The sequence below is a fragment of the Mobula birostris genome, chromosome 26 (assembly GCF_030028105.1).
Source record: "Mobula birostris isolate sMobBir1 chromosome 26, sMobBir1.hap1, whole genome shotgun sequence".
NCBI lineage: Eukaryota > Metazoa > Chordata > Chondrichthyes > Myliobatiformes > Myliobatidae > Mobula > Mobula birostris.
In genome coordinates this window covers 31967876-31988092 of record NC_092395.1, presented here as the reverse complement: position 1 = coordinate 31988092, position 20217 = coordinate 31967876, and the positions used below count along the sequence as shown (strand labels likewise).

The 20217-nt window shown below is 39.5% G+C and overlaps 1 protein-coding gene across 1 annotated transcript in view; it reads left to right on the top strand.

Moving 5' to 3' along the window:
- timm44 (translocase of inner mitochondrial membrane 44 homolog (yeast)) overlaps positions 1-20217 on the top strand; it is an 88281-nt gene that overhangs the window by 36182 nt on the left and 31882 nt on the right. Inside the window, exons 6-9 of the mRNA XM_072244301.1 lie at positions 625-764; positions 8162-8247; positions 8364-8456; positions 16452-16576. Coding sequence (XP_072100402.1) covers positions 625-764; positions 8162-8247; positions 8364-8456; positions 16452-16576 — 444 coding nt within the window. The remainder of the gene's footprint in view (positions 1-624; positions 765-8161; positions 8248-8363; positions 8457-16451; positions 16577-20217) is intronic.

Genomic DNA, 20217 nt, shown 5'->3' with positions numbered 1-20217 from the left:
TTACCATTAAATTATAGGACAGATTCTTTTTGAAGAGTATCACTTTTTTTTCCCACCTGTTTCTTTGCATGAAGTTAGTATGCAGGTGTTCAGTGGTGGACTTCAACAGTTTCTTACTAAATAAAACTTGACCAGATGCATCTGAGTAAAAGAAAGATTGGTAGTATTTTTGACCTTACAGTATAAATATTATTGAGTTCTGGGTTGTGTGTGCACTTCTAAGGTTAAGGATGCAGCTGGTGCAACTGAACCAGAGTGGCCTGTTATTGTGTGATCACTTCTCCAAGAAAAGATGTAAAATTCTACAATGATCTCGCCAGATAAATCGTTATTTCCCTTATGTATTGAATTTATATAAAAAGTGCAGTAATCTACTTCAATCAACTTTATGTTTTCACTTCTTTCTTATTTCATATCATTAATTTCAGTTAAATTTTAGTAAACCTAGATTACTTTGACACCATTCCTGTTGATATCCTGTTTTGTTATGGGGTCACTTATTGATAAGACTTGAGGGGAGTGATATAACTTAGAAATTTGTGACTATAAGAATAGAATGGTTATCGATTTTTCTGCCATGACCCTATCACGCTAACTTGACCTATACTCCTTTGCTTCTTTCAGGGTGTTGAATCTGTTAAGAAGGAACTAGATGAGAGTGTCCTTGGGCAGAGTGGGACCTACCGGCCACCGTCATTGCTGAGGAAAAGAAGCGACTTTTCAAAAGCTAAAGCCACGGAGGAAAAAGTATTTGAAGCAAATGAGTATGTGATTCTTTGGTATTTCTGCAGCAGGTTTTCTCCCCACATCTCCTGAAGGTGTTAATGATCTATCTGTCATTCTCTGCTAACTCATTCAGGTGACCATTCTTAAAGTATGAACCTAGATAGTCATCAACAAGCCATTTGTTTGCGTTTTAAAACTAAATCACCGGCTTGTATATCAGCTTCTCTATGTCAACCTCTCATTTTAAAGATAGAACGGGAAAACAGAGCCTTAACAAAAGGTAAACAGCATCTAGTACAATTTGAGAAGAAGGATGAGGGTGAGGAGGAGGGTTGTAAGACTTGAAGAATGATTTCTAAAAAATGACTTTTAAATGGGTTATGAATAGGGAAAAACAGGTAGGTTTCATGATCATTCCCAATAAAGGCATTGTGGTTAAAAGAATTGTGGATCATAGATCACTGGTGATTTGAAGCTTGGAAATGTAGTGATTGGTAAAGATTATAACAACAGACTTGAGAGGGAAATTCATCAGTGAACTGTGGAAGCATATGGCTCATTAAGTTAAAGACTAATAGTGACAGCACTTGGTCTTTTTTCCAGGGTTAGAGAATCAAAAACTAGAAGAAATAGATTTAAGATGAGCAGAGAGGAACAACTTTTTTTACACAAAGGGTGTGGACTATGTTCAATGAGCTTTCAGGGGTAAGTAGCTGAGGCAGGTACAATAACAACTTTTAATAGGTAATTGGACAGTTACATGGATTGGAAAGAATCAGAAGGTTATGAGCCAAATGCTGGCAGATGGGGCATCTTGGGCAGCGTGGACCAGTTGGACCTTGCTGTATAACTCTATGATTAATGTGAAGCATTTTGGGAAAAAGGATGAGGTGTGCACCATAATCTCAGTGATATGAACAGAATGGCAGAAGAACAGAAAATGAATAATTATATACTGCAGTCTTCGAAGATGGCATAACTAGGTGATGTGGCTATTAGGAAAGCATGTGAGATCTTTGTTTTGATATTAATGGTGTAGAATATAAAAGTGACAAAATCATGTCGAGGAATGGAAGCAGACTACGTGGCCTCTCAATCCCTCTCTGCCATTCATTTAGATTGTGGCTGATTCTCCCACTCCACATCCTTGTTCTTGCTTGATAAATATTTTCATTAATTCGTTTGTTCTCTAAAAATGTATTTTCTCCACCTCAAATATATTCAATAACTGAGCATCCATAGCCAGTTCCTGACCTTTTATTCTGAAGCCTTCTAAACACTACAGTCAAAGCAAATGGTTTCTCAGCACCTTCAACGTCAATTCTTCCCCAGCTTCTCTTCTATTAGTTCCCTTCTCTATACAGAGTATAGCCCATATTCTATTTGTAAGATGAGCTCTTCGTTCTAAGGGTCAATCACTACATTACCTGACTTTGGTGTGGAGAATAAAACTGCACACAGTATTGTAAGTATGATCTCACCATAAGTACAAACGTTTGTAGTACAATCTGGCAATGTTTCCTTACTCTTGTATTTCAACCTTCTTACAATGTACCATACTGTGCAAAATCTTAGCACATATATATAACAAGGGTGCCTAAGACTTTTGCACAACATGGTAGCAATTTTATGTATTCCACTGTACTGCTGCCGCAAAAGAAAGAAAAACTTAACTTTATGACATATGAGGATTGATAAACCTGATTGTGATATGGGTCGCTGTTGTGGACTGAGAGTGGGAAGAGGGCAGGGGGAGCGGAATAATGGTTGGGAAGAGGGGAAGGGAGAGGGGCAGGAGAGGAAAACACCAGAGAGACATTCTGTTATGATCAATAAACCAATTGTTTGGAATCAAATGACCTTGCCTGGTGTCTCAGAGCTGGGTGTGTCTGCACCCATGCCACCGGCCTGCCCTTGGCACTCCTCCTCTGCCACCTGTCCCACACCCCTCCCACAGTGCCCTACCCTCGCCATTCTCAACAACTTTTGCTCCCACCAGATTTACAAACTGGCTCTCCACTCCACGTTGACAAATACAGTACTGTGCAAAAGTCTTAGGCACCCTGGCATACAGTGCCTATAAAAAGTATTCACACCCCTTGGAAGTTTTCATGTTTTATTGTTTTACAACACTGACTCACAGTGGATTTAATCTGGCTTTTTTGACACTGATCAACAGAAAAGGATTCTTTCATGTCAAAGTAAAAGCAGATCTCTATAAAGTGATCTAAATTAGAAATATAGAACACAAAATAATTAATTGCTTAAGTATTCACTGCCTTTAATATGACACACCAAATCATCACTGGTGCAGCCAATTGGTTTTAGAAGTCACATAATTAGTTTAATGGAGATCTGTTTTTGGAGACCTGAGTGCAGTCACGGTGTTTCAATTGAATGTAGTAAAAATACACCTGTATCTGGAAGGTCCAACTGCTGGTGAGTCAGTATCTTAGCAAAAACTGCACCATGAAGACAAAAGAACACTCCAAGCAACTCAGTGAAAAGGTTATTGAAAAGCACAAGGATTTTTCCAAGTTGCTGAAAATGTCTCTTGGAGTACAGTTAAGTCAGTCATCAAGAAATGGAAAGAATATGGCATAGCTGTAAATCTGCATAGAGCAGGCAGTCCTCAAAAATGGAGTGACCATGCAAGAGGGGGACTAGTGAGGGAGGACACCAAGAGACCTATGATAACTCTGGAGGAGCTACAATCTTCAGTGGCTGAGATGGAAGAGACTGTGCATACAACAACTGTTGCCCGGCTGCTTCACCAGCCCCACCTTTATGGGAGAGTGGCAAAGAGAAAGCCACTGATGAAAAAAAACTTTACATGAAAACTCGGCTAGAGTTTGCCAGAAGGCATGTGGGAGACTGTGAAGTCAGCTGGAAGAAGGTTCTATGGTCTGATGAAACCAAAATTGAGCTTTTTGACCATCAGACTAAGTGCTATCATCAAAGCACACTGTCCCTATTGTGAAGCGTGGTGGTGGCGCCATGATGCTGTGGCATGCTTCACTGCAGCAGGCCCTGGAAAACTTGTGAAGGTAGCGGGTAAAATCAACGCAGCAAAATACAGGGAAACCCTGGAGGAAAACCTGATGCAGTCTGAAAGAGAACTGCAACTTGGGAGGACATTTGTTTTCCAGCAAGACAATAACCCCAAGCATTAAGCCACAGTTACAGATTAGTGGCTTAAAAACAATAAAGTCAATGTCCTGGAGTGGCCAAGTCAGAGTCCAGACCTCAATCCAATTAAGAATCTGTGGCTGGACATGTAAGAGTCTTTTCACTCATGATCCCCATGCAATCTGACAGAGCTTGAGCAGTTTTGTAAAGAAGAATAGGGAAAAATTGCAGTGTCTAGATGTGCAAAGTTGATAGAGACCTATCCACACAAACTCAAGGTTGCAATTGCTGCCAAAGGTGCTCCTACTAAATACTGACTTGAAGGGAGTGAGTAATTATGCAATTAATTATTTTGTGTTTAATAATTGCAATAAGTTTAGACCAATTTGTAGAAATTTGTTTTCATGTTGACATGAAAGAGTCTTTTCTGTTGATCAGTGTCAGAAAAACTAAATTTAATCCACTGTGGTTCAATGTAAAATAATAAGACATGAAAACTTCCAAGGGGAGGTGAATACTTTTTATAGGCACTGTGTGTGCCTAAGACTTTTGCACAGTACTATAGATGAGCCATCATTTACCTTGCCATATCCCATATTTGCTTCTTGTGTTTCGTGGATTAATACGGGTCTGTCCTTGCACCAACATGTATGAACTTCTTACCATTTGGAAGATATTCCATTTTTCAGTTCGTCCAATCAAAGTGAATAACCCTACTTTGTTTCTCACATTAGACTCCACCTTCCATATTTTTGCCACTCAGTTAATCCGTTTTTATTCCTCTGTATTCACTTACTTTTTTGCATCTCACTTCCCCCACCTGTCTTCACATCAAGAAAAAGTATGGACACATTGCACTTTTTTTCTCCTTTCATCTGAATTACTGACATGGATTGTATGTAGTCAAATTCCCAGATCTGATACTTGTGGCACTTCACTATGTTTGTTTCCACTTTTTTGCCCTTTGTTCTTTAACTGGAATGATCCTAGATTCTGTCTTTTGCTGCAAGTCTGGCTTCTGACATTTCAGCATGGCTGACTAGCAGAGGGGTGGTCTCAGTGCAGGCAGCTTGTTGCATTTGCAAACAGCTTTTCATAGTGACACCCTACCCCCATCCTTGACTAGATGTCAGGGTGATCGGGGCAACTAAGTGACTGATTCACTGACACTGGTACTGTAAAAGGTGTAGTTATTTTTAATTAAGTATCTAATATTCTAAAACTCCAAAAACAATATAATAAAACATTTGATGATAACCCCTATTGGTTTACATGGGGGTTGCTGTGGTTGGTACGTGGCCACCGGGTAGGCTTCTTAGATAGGTCCTGAGAGGGTTGTGCTATCCATTGGGCATTCAGGGTCCCAAATTGCAGCAAAGGGGCTATAATCACTGACATAGGCCCGTGCTAGCATTACAAATTGGGACTAACACAAGGAATCCTGGCAGTATGGTATATCCTTTCATGCTCACTTTGACCATCAAAACATGGAGGAGCCTTCACTCACTCCCACAACCCCCCGATGAGCATTTGATTTCAGTCTCTGAGTGCATCTTTCAGGTGGGGAAACCCACAAAAAGCATCCAGCTCGGACAGAGTACCTGGCTGAGAACTGAAGATCTGTGCCGATCACTGGCTGGAGTGTTCACCAATATCTTTAACTTCTTGCTTCAGCAGTCTGATTTAGCCTGCTGCTTCAAGCAGGCTTCAATTATGCTGGCGCCTAAGAAGAACGCGGTAATCTGCTTCGATGTCTATCGTCTAATAGCACTTACATCCACTGTGATGAAGTACTTTTTGAGAGGTTGGTGATGAAACATATCAACTCCTGCCAAAAAGTGACTAGGATCCACTTTAATATGCCTACCGTCACAACAGGTCAAAATCAGATGCCACTTCATTGGCTCTTCACTCATCTGGACAGCAAAGATGCATATGTCAGGATACTCTTCAATGACTACAGCCTGGCATTTAATACTATTATCTCAAAACTAATCAATAAGCTTCAAGTTCTAGGCCTCAATACCTTCTTGTGCAAATGGATCCTCATTTTCCTCATTTGCAGACGCCAGCCAGTCTGGATTGGCAACAACATCTCTCTCAGTACAGGTGCACCACAAGGCTGCGTGCTTAGTCCCCTGCTTCCTCTGCTTTATAATTATGTCCGTGAGGCGAAGCACAACTTCAATACCATATTTAAGTTTGCTGACAACATCACTGTCATTGGTCGACTTAAGGGTGGTGACGTATCAGCATATAGGAGGGAGATTAAAAATCTGGCTGAATGGTGCCACAACAACAACCTCTCACTCAGTGTCATCAAGCCCAAGGAGCTGATTATTGATTTCAGGAGGAGAAAACCAGAGGTCCATGAGTCAGTCCTCATTTGGGGGAGCAGAAGTGGAGAGAGTCAGTAACTTTAAAGTTCATTGGCGTCATCATTTCGGAGGGTCTCTCCTGAGTCCAGCACATAAGTGCCATTACAAAGAAAGTACGGCAGCACCTCTACTTTCTCAGAAGGTAACAAAGATTCGGCATGACATCTATAACTTTTATAAAATTCTATAGGAAGTATATTGACTGGTTGCACCTGGTATGGACACACCAAAGCTCTTGTATGGAAAAGCCTGCAAAATGTAGTGGATACACCCCAGTCCATCATGGGTAAAGCCTTTTCCACCATTGAACACGTCTACACGGAGTGCTGTTGCAGGAAAGCAGCATCCATCATTAAGGACTCCCGCCATCCAGGCCATTCTCTCATTTTGTTGCTGGCATCAGGAAGAAGTTACTGGAGCCTCAGGACCCATGTCACTCGGTTCAGGAACCCATCAACCATCAGGCTCTTTAACCAGAGGGGATAACTTCGCTGAACAAGACTCACTTTCAAGGACTCTTTATCTCATGTTCTCGATATTTATTGTTTACTTAGTTAGTTAATATGGTTATTATTTTTTCTTTTTACCTCTTTATATTTGCACAATGTTTAGCACATCGGTTGTTGTCTATCCTGTTGGGCGGAGCCTTTCATTGATTCTAGTGTATTTCTTGTGATTGCCCACAAGAAAATGAATCTCAGGGTTATATATGGTAACATATATGTACTTCGATAATAAATTTACTTTGAACTTTGGTATCCATTGGTTCTCCTTTATCTCCCTGCTAGGTGCTCCTTCAAGAGATCTTGTAGATTAGGCAAACATGACTTCCCTTTCAGAAAGCAATATTGATGCTGTCTAATCAAATTCTGATTTTCTAAGTATCAAATTGCTTTATTCTCAATGAAGGATTCAGGTTTTCCTGAAAACTCCAGGAATGATTATCTTCACTAATGATTAGGCTGATAAAAGGGGGATATGAAGTAAACCTAATTTGTGAAAAAGCCTCGAGTGAGATGAGAAGTAAAACTTCCACATGGTTATGCAGAGCTTATTCAATACCAGCTTTCAGAAGGGTACTGGATAATTACTTCCAGCATATAAAACAATTGAAATAAAAAATAAAAGTGCAGTTGGTGGAAATCTAAAATTAAACCAGAATATGCTTGAATTGCTCCCCAGGGCAGGCCATGGCTGTGGAAAGAGAAAAAGAGTTAACATTTCATGTTGAAGGCCCTTCACTTGGAATACAGAATTGGCATGAGACCAATTGAATAGTTCTTTAAATGATGTAACGTTGAATGGCTTCCAGTGTTATGAGTTTCAGTTCACGAAAGATGAAAATGAAAAGCAAGGTGAAGAAGGAGCTCTGGGCTGTCATGTGGTGATGATAGGGAAGGTGTCATCTTATATTTGGAGGAAGTATGAATGGAACTAAAGAGTACAAATACAACCATAATGGATCTTATTTGTAACTTAGAGCACACACATTAAATGCCAAGTTCTCATCAGTAATAGATAGAAAACTAAGGTGGTATTATGCTTGGTGTTTATTACAAAATGTAGGGAAATGGTCAATGGATTATTGATTAAAAATATTATTTTATTTAACCAGATGACATTCAGCAATACTATGCCAGGATCTAAGAAATGAGTCCTTAATGTTGTGGCTTATTGGTAGCACTGACTGAAATCAGATGTTGTAGCTAGTTGACCACAGGTTGGCAATTGAATATTGCAACTATGTAACCTTAACTGTAATCCTCTGTGTACTTTCACAGAAACTTTTACAGACAAAACCATTTTAGCTGCAAAGAATTTGTTTTTCAGACGTTAAAATGCATTCATAGAGTCAAATAATGATAGTTTATTTGCAGTAGCTAACTACACTTCAACCTAATTTTTAAATGTTAATTTTTCTGTTACAGAGAAGCAATGGGGATGGTGCTGCATAAAGACTCAAAATGGTACCAGCAATGGAAGGAATTCAAGGATAATAATATTGTCTTTAACAGTTAAGGCCAATTTCTTTGTGTTTATCTATTTTCTCTTAGAATTGGATGGACGTCAGGCTATCAGCTGAATATTCTCAGATGGCGATTTAAATGCTCTTCTACTTTTCCTTTACAGGATTCTTTGAAATGAAAATGAAATATGATGAAAGTGATAACACATTTATTAGAGCATCACGAGCTTTAACTGACAAAGTGACCGATTTGATAGGTAAGTGAGGCGAGGGAGCTATCTCTGGTATAAAGCTGGAAGCTGATTATTCTCAGGGTTTTAACAACAGAGGTCACCATATGGGTTCATCAGCAACTCAAACTATACTATACCAAATATGCAGCAATTTCTCTCAAAATACTATAGTGTGGACATAGAGCGTTGAACAATACAGCCACAGGAACAGGCCCTTTGGAACACTGTGTTGTGCCGAACCAGCTAAAAGGTAAATCAAAAACACCCAAAAACTAATCCCTCCTACCTACACAATGTCCATGTTGCTTTATTTTCCTCACATTCATGTGTCTACCTAAATGTCTCTTAAAAGCTTCTAATATATTTGCCTCTACCACCATAGCAGGCAGCGCATTCCAAGCATCCACCACTCTCTTAACCCTCACATCCCCTTTGAATCGAAACTCTCTCACCTTCAATGCATGCCCTCTGGTATTAAACATTTCTGTCCTGGGAAGCAGATACTCTCTGTACTGTATCTGCTCTCTCATAATCATATACACCTCTATCAGATCTCCCCTCAGCCTCTGCAGCTCCAAAGAAAACACCCCAAGTTTGTTCAGCCTCTCATGATAGTACATGCCCTCTAAACCAGGCAGCATCCTGGTAAACCTCTTCTGCACACTCTCCAAAGCCTCAACATCCTTCCTACAGTGAGGTGGCCAGAACGGCACATAATACTCCAGATGTGATAAAATAGTCTTGCAGTTTGCTGCCTTTTCTGCTCTTCTGCTATATTGTTCCATAGTAGTACACATTTTATTGAAACAGTTAGCATTTATATTGCAAGGTGACATTGTATAGGTGGCAAATGGATAATGACTGACAAATGTGACTGAAGAAATGGTGCAAGTGGTTAGGTTTCAGGTAGGCTTTGAGGTTAAAAATTAGGGACTACATCTAGGAGATGTAATTTTTTTAGAGGGATATTAGGATGCTGGCGACCTGCCAAAGATGTAGGGTAATGTATGAATATGGATATAAGTAATTTTGATGTATCTTTGACAAGGAGTCTGATTATTGAGAGGATTAGTGAGGAGGCTGCGTAGTTACTATATATTTTGATAGATGTAGGGGGATGGAATTTAGTAGGTTAAGTGTAAGTTATCAAGGGAGTTGAGTCTAGAGCAAACAGAAACGTATGTTAGCATTTACAAGGTACTCTATATAAATCTGGTTATTGTGAACATTCCCAAGTCTATGTTACAAGTGTTTGAATAATATTATAGAAAAGTTTGAGGTTATGCCATATTTAATGTGACTTGGAAACTGTTTAGTTGCGCTCTCACGAGGAAATCTGCAGATGCTGGAATTTCAAGCAACACACATAAAAATCGCTGGTGAATGCAGCAGGCCAGGCAGTATCTATAGGAAGAGGTACAGTTGACGTTTCGGGCCGAGACCCTTTGTCGGGACTAACTGAAAGAAGAGCTAGTAAGAGATTTGAGAGGGGGAGGGGGAGATCCAAAGTGATAGGAGAAGACAGGAGGAGGAGGGATGGAGCTGAGAGCTGGAAAGTTGATTGGCAAAAGGGATATGAGAGGATCATGGGACAGGAGGCCTAGGGAGAAAGAAAGGGGGAGGGGGGGAAGCCCAGAGGATGGGCAAGGAGTTTAGAGAGAGGGACAGAGGGAGAAAAAGGAGAAAGAGAAAATAAGTATTTAAGAATAATAATAAATAAATAAATAACGAATGGGGTATAAAGGGGAGGCGGGGCATTAATGGAAGTCAATGTTCATGCCATCAGGTTGGAGGCTACCCAGACGGAATATAAGGTGTTGTTCCAACAACCTGAGTGTGGCTCCATCTTGACAGGAGAGGAGGCCGTGGATAGACATAATCAGAATGGGAATGGGAAGTGAAATTAAGATGTGTGGTCACTGGCAGATCCTGCTTTCTCTGGTGGACAAAGCGTAGGTGTTCAGCGAAATGGTCTCCCAGCCTGTGTCGGGTCTCGCCAATATATAGAAGGCCACATTGGGAGCACCGGATGCAGTATATCACCCCAGCCGACTCACAGGCGAAGTGTCGCCTCACCTGGAAGGACTGTTTGGGGCCCTGAATGGTGGTGAGGGAGGAAGTGTAAGGGCATGTGTAGCACTTGTTCTGCTTACAAGGATAAGTGCCGGGAGGGAGATCGGTGGGAAGGGATGGGGGGGACAAATGGACAAGGGAGTCATGTAGGGAGCAATCCCTGTGGAAAGCACGGGGGGGGGGGGAGGGAAAGATGTGCTGAGTGGTGGGATCCCGTTGGAGGTGGCGGAAGTTACAGAGGATTATATGTTGGACCCAAAGGCTGGTAGGGTGGTAGGTGAGGACAAGGGGAACTCTATTCCTAGTGGGGTGGTGGGAGGATGGGGTGAGAGCAGATGTGCGTGAAATGGGAAGATGTGTTTGAGAGCAGAGTTGATGGTGGAGGAAGGGAAGCTCTTTTCTTTAAAAAAGGAGGACATCTCCCTCGTCCTGGAATGAAAAGCCTCATAGCCTCAACTGGCAGGCAACAGGATTGCTCCTTTCTCATCCCGAGAGCAGAAGCGGCGGAGATGGAGGAATTGCGAGAAGGGGATGGCATTTTTGCAAGAGACAGGGTGAGAAAAGGAATAGTCCAGGTAGCTGTGAGAGTCTGTAGGCTTATAGTAAACATCAATAAATAAGCTGTCTCCAGAGATAGAGACAGAAAGATCAGGAAAGGGGAGGAAGGTGTCGGAAATGGACCAGGTAAACTTGAGGGCAGGGTGAAAGTTGGAGGCAAAGTTAGTGAAGTCAACGAGCTCAGCATGTGTGCAGGAAGCAACACCAATGCAGTCATTGATGTAGTGAAGGGAAAGTGGGGGACAGATACCAGTATAGGCTTGGAACATGGATTGTTCCACAAAGCCAGCAAAAAGGCAGGCATAGCTGGGACCCATACAGGTGCCCATGGCTACACCTTTAGTTTGGAAGAAGTGGGAGGAGCCAAAGGAGAAATTATTAAGAGTAAGGACTAATTCTGCTAGACGGAGCAGAGTGGTGGTAACTTTTTGTTGCATGCTGTCTGTGAACAATGGAACAAGAAAAAGAGCACAGTGCATTTTTTGGTGGAATGAACTCAGTGCTCTCTTGTATTACCTTAATTCAATTTCATGTGCCAAAACTGAATTAAACTAGACATGTTTCATTGATTGAGGTGGCGCAGTACTGAAGACTGAAATACCTTAACCAAGAAAGGAGAAAGTTTTGGTGTTGTTCACACTGTTACTGGATTCTCAACATAGAACTCCTCCCTTAATATATTTCATTACCTTCTGCAATTTTGTTATAGTCAATTCCTTCACTGCTGACTTTTCTGTATTTTACTGGTTGTTTCTTATTTCCCAGCGAGAAGGCTTTCAAGAAGACTGGATAAAGAAAGAATATTTTTGTTAAAGTGGAATGTATTTTGTTTTTCTGCTGCTCCACTCAATCATTTTTGTAGTTCAATGTTTTCCATTTGTTTCTGCTTTTTTGCATTTTTCAGATGTTCCTTCTCTCTCTTTCCTCTCTATTCCATTTTTTAAAACTATCTCCTCCACTTGAGTTTGAACTATATCTGCTATAGTGTTGATTATTTCATGCTGCTCTGTTCAGCTATGCACACATTACTTGCACTTCGTGTTCACAAACTTCAACTAGTTTGCAGCGTAGTGGCTAAATTGTTATGCCTTGATTTCTACTATAGGTTAATGGCAGTTCTTCATCTTCTCAATTCTGTCAACATTTTCCCTTACTTGCCTTGGATGACGTTACCTTTAGCCATTCATCAATTAATATTCATAATATTATTGTTTCCCGTATCAAATGAAATTCCCACCTCTGACCTTCAGACTGTCTCCAAGAAGCTTTGCTCCATCTTCTGTGCCTAACATCTTTTAATTTTCCCAGAAGTTTAATGTGACCAGTGTACATACTGTATATTTAGGGAGCTTGTTTTACCACATCAGTTCTGTAGTTCAGTCACTGAATAAACTGAAAGGATTATGACTGAAGCTTAACTTCCCTTTTCAGTTGTTCATAACATGTAAACAGTTTATAAAGTGATTATCTCTCACTGCTAAATTGTTCTCCAGTTTAATTTCCTCTGCCTTTAATTTCTTATGAAATTTTGTTCAGTTTTAACAACTTCTCTGTTGAATTCCACTTGCTAGTGAATTAAATCTTTTATAATCCTTTTGGATGATCTCCACTTCCCCATTAGAATTAACTAAGCTTCACAATTTTCTAATATCAGCAAATACACTTCTGATCTTGTATCAGAATTGCTAATAAAGATATGAAAATAAGCACTCTGAGAAATTAGCCTCCGAGGAACTCTTGAGTCAGCATTGCCCTACGTTAGTCACATCAAATTAATGGGGCTGAAAAATATATTGATGGATGTATATATTCATTTGGTTGTTCAGAGTCTGAAAAGAAATTCATGTTTAGAAGTATTGTGATATAAGGTGTTGAAATCCACAATCTTAGGTTGACCTTAACATTCTCTTGTTAGGTGCAAGTTTGCACTCTTTCTTGTGGTTCAGGATGCTCTTCCTAGAAAGTGGGTGTAAAAGTCATATGAAAACATAGCTCTACAGAACTGAGGTACCCTCCCAAATCGAGTGATTGGTAAATACAAACTAGTAGGATTCATGAGGAATGGCCAATTAGGTGGGTTGTGTGTGGTCTGAAACTGTCCTGAGGTAATGTCTTCAGTGGAGAATCTTGTAATTGGGGGAAGGAGGATGCTTGTCATTCACTATGTTAAATAGTTAAACCATTCGTCGTACAGTTAAAAAAATAATTGAACTTCACACCAAAGCACTTTTGATTTGCTTCATTGTCATCGTTGTCATCATTATAAAGAAGCAGCCTCTGAATTTTAGTTTATTTGCACTTTTAAATTCATGCATTCTGAGAATTCGTTTTCTTTTCCTGGTTAGTGACGTTTTAGAAGACATGTCTCTGCTGGGCCATTTTATTCGTGTGTTAATATCCTCTAGTTTTAAAATTGTGTAGTCTCAACCCACCCACTATCCGTTGAAAGCTCATGCTGTTGAGTATGATTAATCTGCAGGTACGCTTCATTCAGAATCTAATACTGCTTCATTTAATCCTAAAATGATTGAATGTGCATATATTTTAGAATGCTTTCAAAGACAAGAACCCCTCAAGGGGGCGAAGCTGAATTAAAAAAAAACAGATTCTGTAGAGGTCTGATTACTGCTATGGTGCCTTTGCAGAGTTGAGAGATAATGATGGGAGAATGGTTGAGCTTGTGATCCATTCTGAACTCCTTTGTTCCTCAGTTCTGTCATTAAGAGTAACCAGATAGAATTTTTGAACATAATAGTCTGGCTGCTAGATATATCTGTATCATTATTTCCAAATAAAATGGGACTTGTAATGGATTATTTATCCACTAGTTTAAAATTGCAATTTTGCCTGACTTGAAGCCCTTTGACATTTTGTTTTTGCTGTCTATGTCTTGAAAGGTTTCATGTAGCTATTTCTGCTCATTTTGGGGTTTAGAAATAATATTCTTTATCTCTTTAGATGCTGAAAAAGCCTTTGATAGAGTAGAATGGCCTTACTTATTTAAGGTGCTTGAAATGTTTAATTTTAGCTCGAAATTTATATCCTGGATTAAACTGTTATATCATTATCCTATGGCCTCGGTCCGTACTAACTCTTTAAGCTCACCTTTTTTCCCTCTTTTTCGAGGTACTCGACAAGGTTGTCCTCTTAGTCCTTTATTATTTGATATTGCATTTGAACCTCTTGCAATTGCTATTCGAGAATCTCCAAATATTATTGGGATAACTCGGGGCCTAAAGTCCCATAAAATATCACTCTATGCTGATGACTTACTTTTATATATTTCTAATCCTCAAAAATCTATCCCTGCTGCTTTAGATTTATTAGCACAATTTAGTCTTTTTTCAGGTTATAAATTAAACCTTAGTAAGAGTGAACTTTTTCCGATTAATAAACAACTTCCCTTGTATCATAACTTTCCGTTTAAATTGATTAATAATTATTTCTCATATCTTGGGATTAAAATTACTTGTAAATACAAAGATTTATTTAAGACTAATTTTTTACCCTTAATTGATCATATTACTCAACCTTCATCTAAATGGTTTCCTTTATATTTAACTTTGATTGGTCGTATTAATGCAGTTAAGATGTTTATTCTGCCAAAATTTTTATATATATTTCAGGCATTACCGATTTTTGTTCCAAAATCTTTTTTTGATAAAGTTGACTCTAAAATTTCTTCATTTATTTGGCAAAATAAAAACCTGAGATTGGGTAAAATACATTTACAGAAAGCCAAGAGAGATGGAGGTTTAGCATTACCTAACTTTAGATTCTATTATTGGGCAATTAATATTCGACATATGAAATTTTGGTTACTTGACCAAGATACACTATCCATTCCTAAATGGGTAGTATTGGAATTACAATCTGCTCAGGGCTATGCACTTGGCTCTATTTTAGGTTCCTCTCTTCCTTTTGATTTGAAACGCCTCAAACTGGTCTCTAACCCGATAGTTAAGTATACCTTGCGTATTTGGTTTCAATTCAGAAAATTTTTTGACCTCAACCAATTTGGGCTAGCGATCCCTATTTTAGGTAACATATTTTTTCCTTCCTCTTTCACGGATCGTGCATTTCAAATTTGGAAGACTAAGGGTATTTCACGGTTTTTGGATTTATTTTTAGATGGTTCCCTTATGTCTTTTGAACAATTATCTAATAAATATAATTTACCAAGAATACATTTTTTTTAGATATCTCCAAGTTAGAAATTTCGTAAGTACTATACTCTCTTCCTTTCCGACGCTACCTCCTACATATATTTTAGATACTATAATTAACCTTAATCCATGTCAGAAAGGTGTAACGGCTATTATTTATAATATTATTATGAAACTTAGGAAAGCTCCATTTGATAAGATTAGGTCAGATTGGGAACAAGAATTGGGTTCTATTATTTCCGTGGATGACTGGGGGCAGATTTTGCAAGTAGTCAATACTTCCTCTATCTGTGCTAAACATTCCCTAATTCAATTTAAAGTTGTTAATAGAGCACATATGTCCAAAGATAAATTAGCTCGTTTCTATTCTCATATTAATCCTTTTTGTGATAGATGTCCGGGGCAGATAGCCTCTTTAACTCATATGTTTTGGTCTTGTCCTACTCTGGAAACTTTTTGGAGAGACATTTTTAATATTATCTCAAAGGTATTGAATATAGATATTTCTCCTCATCCTATTACTGCTATCTTTGGATTACCTAAAACTTCCAGTAATCTTTCCCCTTCAGCCCGTAGAATGATTGCATTTCTTACTTTAATGGCGAAAAGATGTATCTTACAACATTAGAAAGAGCCTGATGCTCCAACTACCTTTTTTTGGTTTTCCCAGACGATATTATGCTTAAATTTGGAGAAAATTAGAAATAATCTTTATGATTCCTCACTTAAATTTGAGCAGACCTGGAGATCTTTTATTCAATATTTTCATTTAATGTAATTTTTTTTCTCTTTTGTTCCATATTTATATTCCCTTCTTGCCTTTTTTTATAACTGTTTTTAATGGAGGTCGGGTTTGAGGACGTGATTTTAAGTTCTTTAACTCTACCTGTTTCCAAGTTAGCCCATTGCTTTGCTTTGCTTTTAGTTTAGTTGCACGGTGGGTTTTTTTTTGGGTTTTTTTTCCTTTTCTCTCTCTCTCTATATATAATTAAATCAGTATACTATTATTTTACCATATTATTTTATGTTTAAATTGCACTGTTTGTATCAATTTTTTCTTCTGTATTAACATCTCCTGTAATTTCTAACGGTGTATTAGTGCCTTTATGGTTTACCCTTTGTATACTTATTCAATAAAAAGATTTAAAAAGAAAGAAAAGAAATAATATTCTTGTTTTGATTGAGTAAATCTTTGCTGATGTTGTATTTGTTCTTTTCCCAGGGGGGCTGTTTTCTAAGACTGAAATGTCAGAGGTGCTGACAGAGATTCTGAAAGTCGACCCCCACTTTGATAAAGACACATTTTTAAAGCAATGTGAGAGGGACATCATTCCCAATGTTCTGGAGGTACCTGGTGATGTTTCATATTTTTTAGTAGGAGGAGTGAATCTGTGGAATGTAATTCATTGTAAAGAAAAATCTGTGAATTAAATGTAGAAGTGTTATAGTATTTGATATTACTTGGATGTTTAAGTTTTTACTAATTTTTTTCATTTTCATATTTAATTAAATTTTACTTTGAGTTAACATGGTTAAGTGCATATTCCTCTAGCGGAGAGTACATCATTCAGCATGTCCTGAGCCATTTGGACATGCTTGATTCCTGATCTGAGTGGTTGTAGTTTTGTTACTTCCATCTTAATGTAAAAAAAATCAGCCAGGTTCCTGGTTATTTCAGTTGGCACCCAATGCTGGAAGATAATTTTTTTTAAAGTTGGAACAGACTCTGCCAAGAAGCACTTTGAACTCCTCCTGTAGGCTGATTTTGACAGTCGATGTAGATTAAAGCTGTAATTTTTCAATAAGTTCTCATAATTTGTTCCATTATACTTTGTGTGCTTATTATTTGAGGCTTGTATGTGTCACTCACAGAAACAAACTCTTGTTTTTACTATTTTACATCTCTATCCAAACAACTTCTACAATGTGGTTTTCTGAGCTTAGGTCATCTCTCTTCATGGCACCAATTTTATTAATTAGCAGCTACTCCTTTGTCTCCTTCTAGCATCCTGTCTGTTCTAAATATGCTTTTCAAAGCTCAGGTCCCAATTTGTGTCATTTTTCAGCCATATTTTAGTAGTGGTTGGCAGATCATTACTTCTAATTATGCTGTCACTTCATCTGCTTTTATTTAAACACGACATGCATTCAAATACAGAGCCTTTAGTTTTGTTCTTTTGTTATTATTGTAACCTTTAGCCTTATCCATTGACTTAGAATCTGAATCAGAATTAGGTTTATATTTTATATAGGTTGAATGTGTGGAAAGAAAGGAAAATGAAATAGTGTTCACAGGTTCATTCCTAAATTGTTAAAGTGAGGTCTTCAGGCTCCTGTACCTCCTCCCTGGTGGTAGTAATGAGAAGAAGGCATGTTCTCAAGATGTCCTTGATGGTGGGGAGGATTGTGCCCACGATGGATCTGGCTGAGTTTACAACCGGCTGAAACCACTTGCGATCCTGTCCACCGGAGACTCCATACCAGGCTGTGAAGCAAGCAGTTAGAATGCTCACTACTGTACAACTATAGAAATTCCCAAGAGTCTTTGGTGGCATATAAAATCTTCTTAAACTCCTAACAAAATAGAGCCATTAGCATGCCTTCTTCACAATTGCATCAGTGTGGTGGGCCCAGGAAAGATCCTCAAGATGTTGCCCAGGAGCTTGAAGCTGCTCACTATTTCCACTGCTGACCTTTTAATGAGGACTGATGTGTGTTATCCCGACTTCCTCTTCCTGAAGTCCACAATCAATTCCTTGGTCCTGCTGACACAAGTGCAAGGTTGTTGTTGAAACATCACTTAGATTGATTCACTGAATCAGCCAATCTGTCTCGTCGCCACCTGAGATCTTACCAACAGTGGTATCATCTGTGAATTTGTAAATGGCACTTGAGCTGTGCCTGGACACACAGTCATCAGTGTAGAGAAAAGGGCAGTGGGCTACATCCTTGAAGTGCGCCTGTGTTGATTGTCAGCAAGAAGATGTTATTCCTGATCCACAACGACTTGTGTTCTGATAATGAAGTCGACGATTCAGTTGCAGAGGGAGTACAGAGGCTCAGCTTTTGAAGCTTGTTGATAAATAATAATGAGGGGATTCATACTCTCCTTCCTGTCGGTCTGTTTATCATTTCCCATATTATTTCTTATCAAGATTCAAGACTGCTTATAGTCTTTCTTCAATACAGGAGTGTAAAGGAGAATGAAATGATTGTTACTCTGGATACGGTGCAGCAAAAAAAAAAACAACAAGCATAAAGAACACATTATAAAAGCAAAAAAATAGACACATTAAATATAAATATAAAAGCAATCCTGTAAAACACAATGTACAAGTAACTGTTATATACTAGTCTGGTTGAATGCACATAAAGTGATGCTAGGTGATGTGTATGTAGTGGTGGTGGAATGGGTTAATGGTTGGCAGTATGGATCGGCCTGATGACTTGGAGGAAGTAACTGCTTTTGAGTGAGTGCTGACGGGAGTGGGACAAACAGTCCATGAGCAGGATGAATGGAATCCTTTATATTGCTGGTCTTTTTCCAGTACCTTTCAGTATATATGTTCTCCTGTAGGTGTGTGGTAGAGAGTATATTGACTGGCTGCATTACAGCTTGGTATGGAAAAATCAATGTCCTTGAATGAAAAATCCTACAAAAAGTTGTGCATGCAATTTACCCAATCCATCGTGGGTAAAGCCCTCCCAACCTTTGAGCACATCTACACGAACGGAAAAGCAGCGTCCATGATCAGGGACCCCCACCATCTAGGACATGATCTCTTCTTGCTGCTGCCATCAGGACGAAGGTACAAGAGCTTCAGGACTTACACCACCAGGTTCAGCAACAGTTACTACCCCTTACCCATCAGACTCTTAAACCAAAAGGGATAACTTCAACAACAGGAATTCTGCAGATGCTGGAAATTCAAGCAACACACATCAAAGTTGCTGGTGAATGCAGCAGGCCAGGCAGCATCTCTAGGAAGAGGTACAGTCGACGTTTCAGGCCGAGACCCTTCGTCAGGACTAACTGAAGGAAGAGTGAGTAAGAGATTTGAAAGTGGGAGGGGGAGGGGGAGATCCAAAATGATAGGAGAAGACAGGAGGGGGAGGGATGGAGCCAAGAGCTGGACAGGGGATTGGCAAAGGGGATATGAGAGGATCATGGGACAGGAGGTCCGGGAAGAAAGACAAGGGGGGGGACCCAGAGGATGGGCAAGGGGTATATTCAGAGGGACAGAGGGGGAAAAAGGAAAGTGAGAGAAAGAATGTGTGTATAAAAATAAGTAACAGATGGGGTACGAGGGGGAGGTGGGGCCTAGCGGAAGTTAGAGAAGTCAATGTTCATGCCATCAGGTTGGAGGCTACCCAGACGGAATATAAGGTGTTGTTCCCCCAACCTGAGTGTGGCTTCATCTTTACAGTAGAGGAGGCCGTGGATAGACATGTCAGGATAACTTGAATTTACTTTGCTTGCCCTAACATTGAACTGTTCCCACAACCTATGGACTCTCTTTCAAGGTTCTTGATATATATTTTTGAGACCAAGAGAGGTTGTGCAAGAGGTTCTGCTGTGCCACTGACATGAAAAGGGATGTGAGCGGTGCGGGTTTTCCTGAAGTCGATAACCATGCCCCTTGTTGACCTTGAGGGCAAAGTTATTTGCCTGGCACCAGGCCTTGAGCTCTTTCACTTCCTCCCTGTAGGCTGTCTCATCATTGCTGGTGATGAGCCTCACCACAATTGTGTGTTTGGTGAACATGACAATGTGATTGCTCGGGTGTTTGGCTATGCAGTTGTGTGTGAGCAGAGTGTACAGCAGTAAGCTCTGCACACAACCCTGGGGGCACCCATGTTGAGGATGATGCGGAGGGAGGAGTGCTTGTGCATCCTGACCTTTCTCTTCAATTTGACATCTCAGTTTTGATCTTTTATCCCTACTACTGTAAATGTCTGTTTCTCTAGTTATGTAGCTCATTACGGTA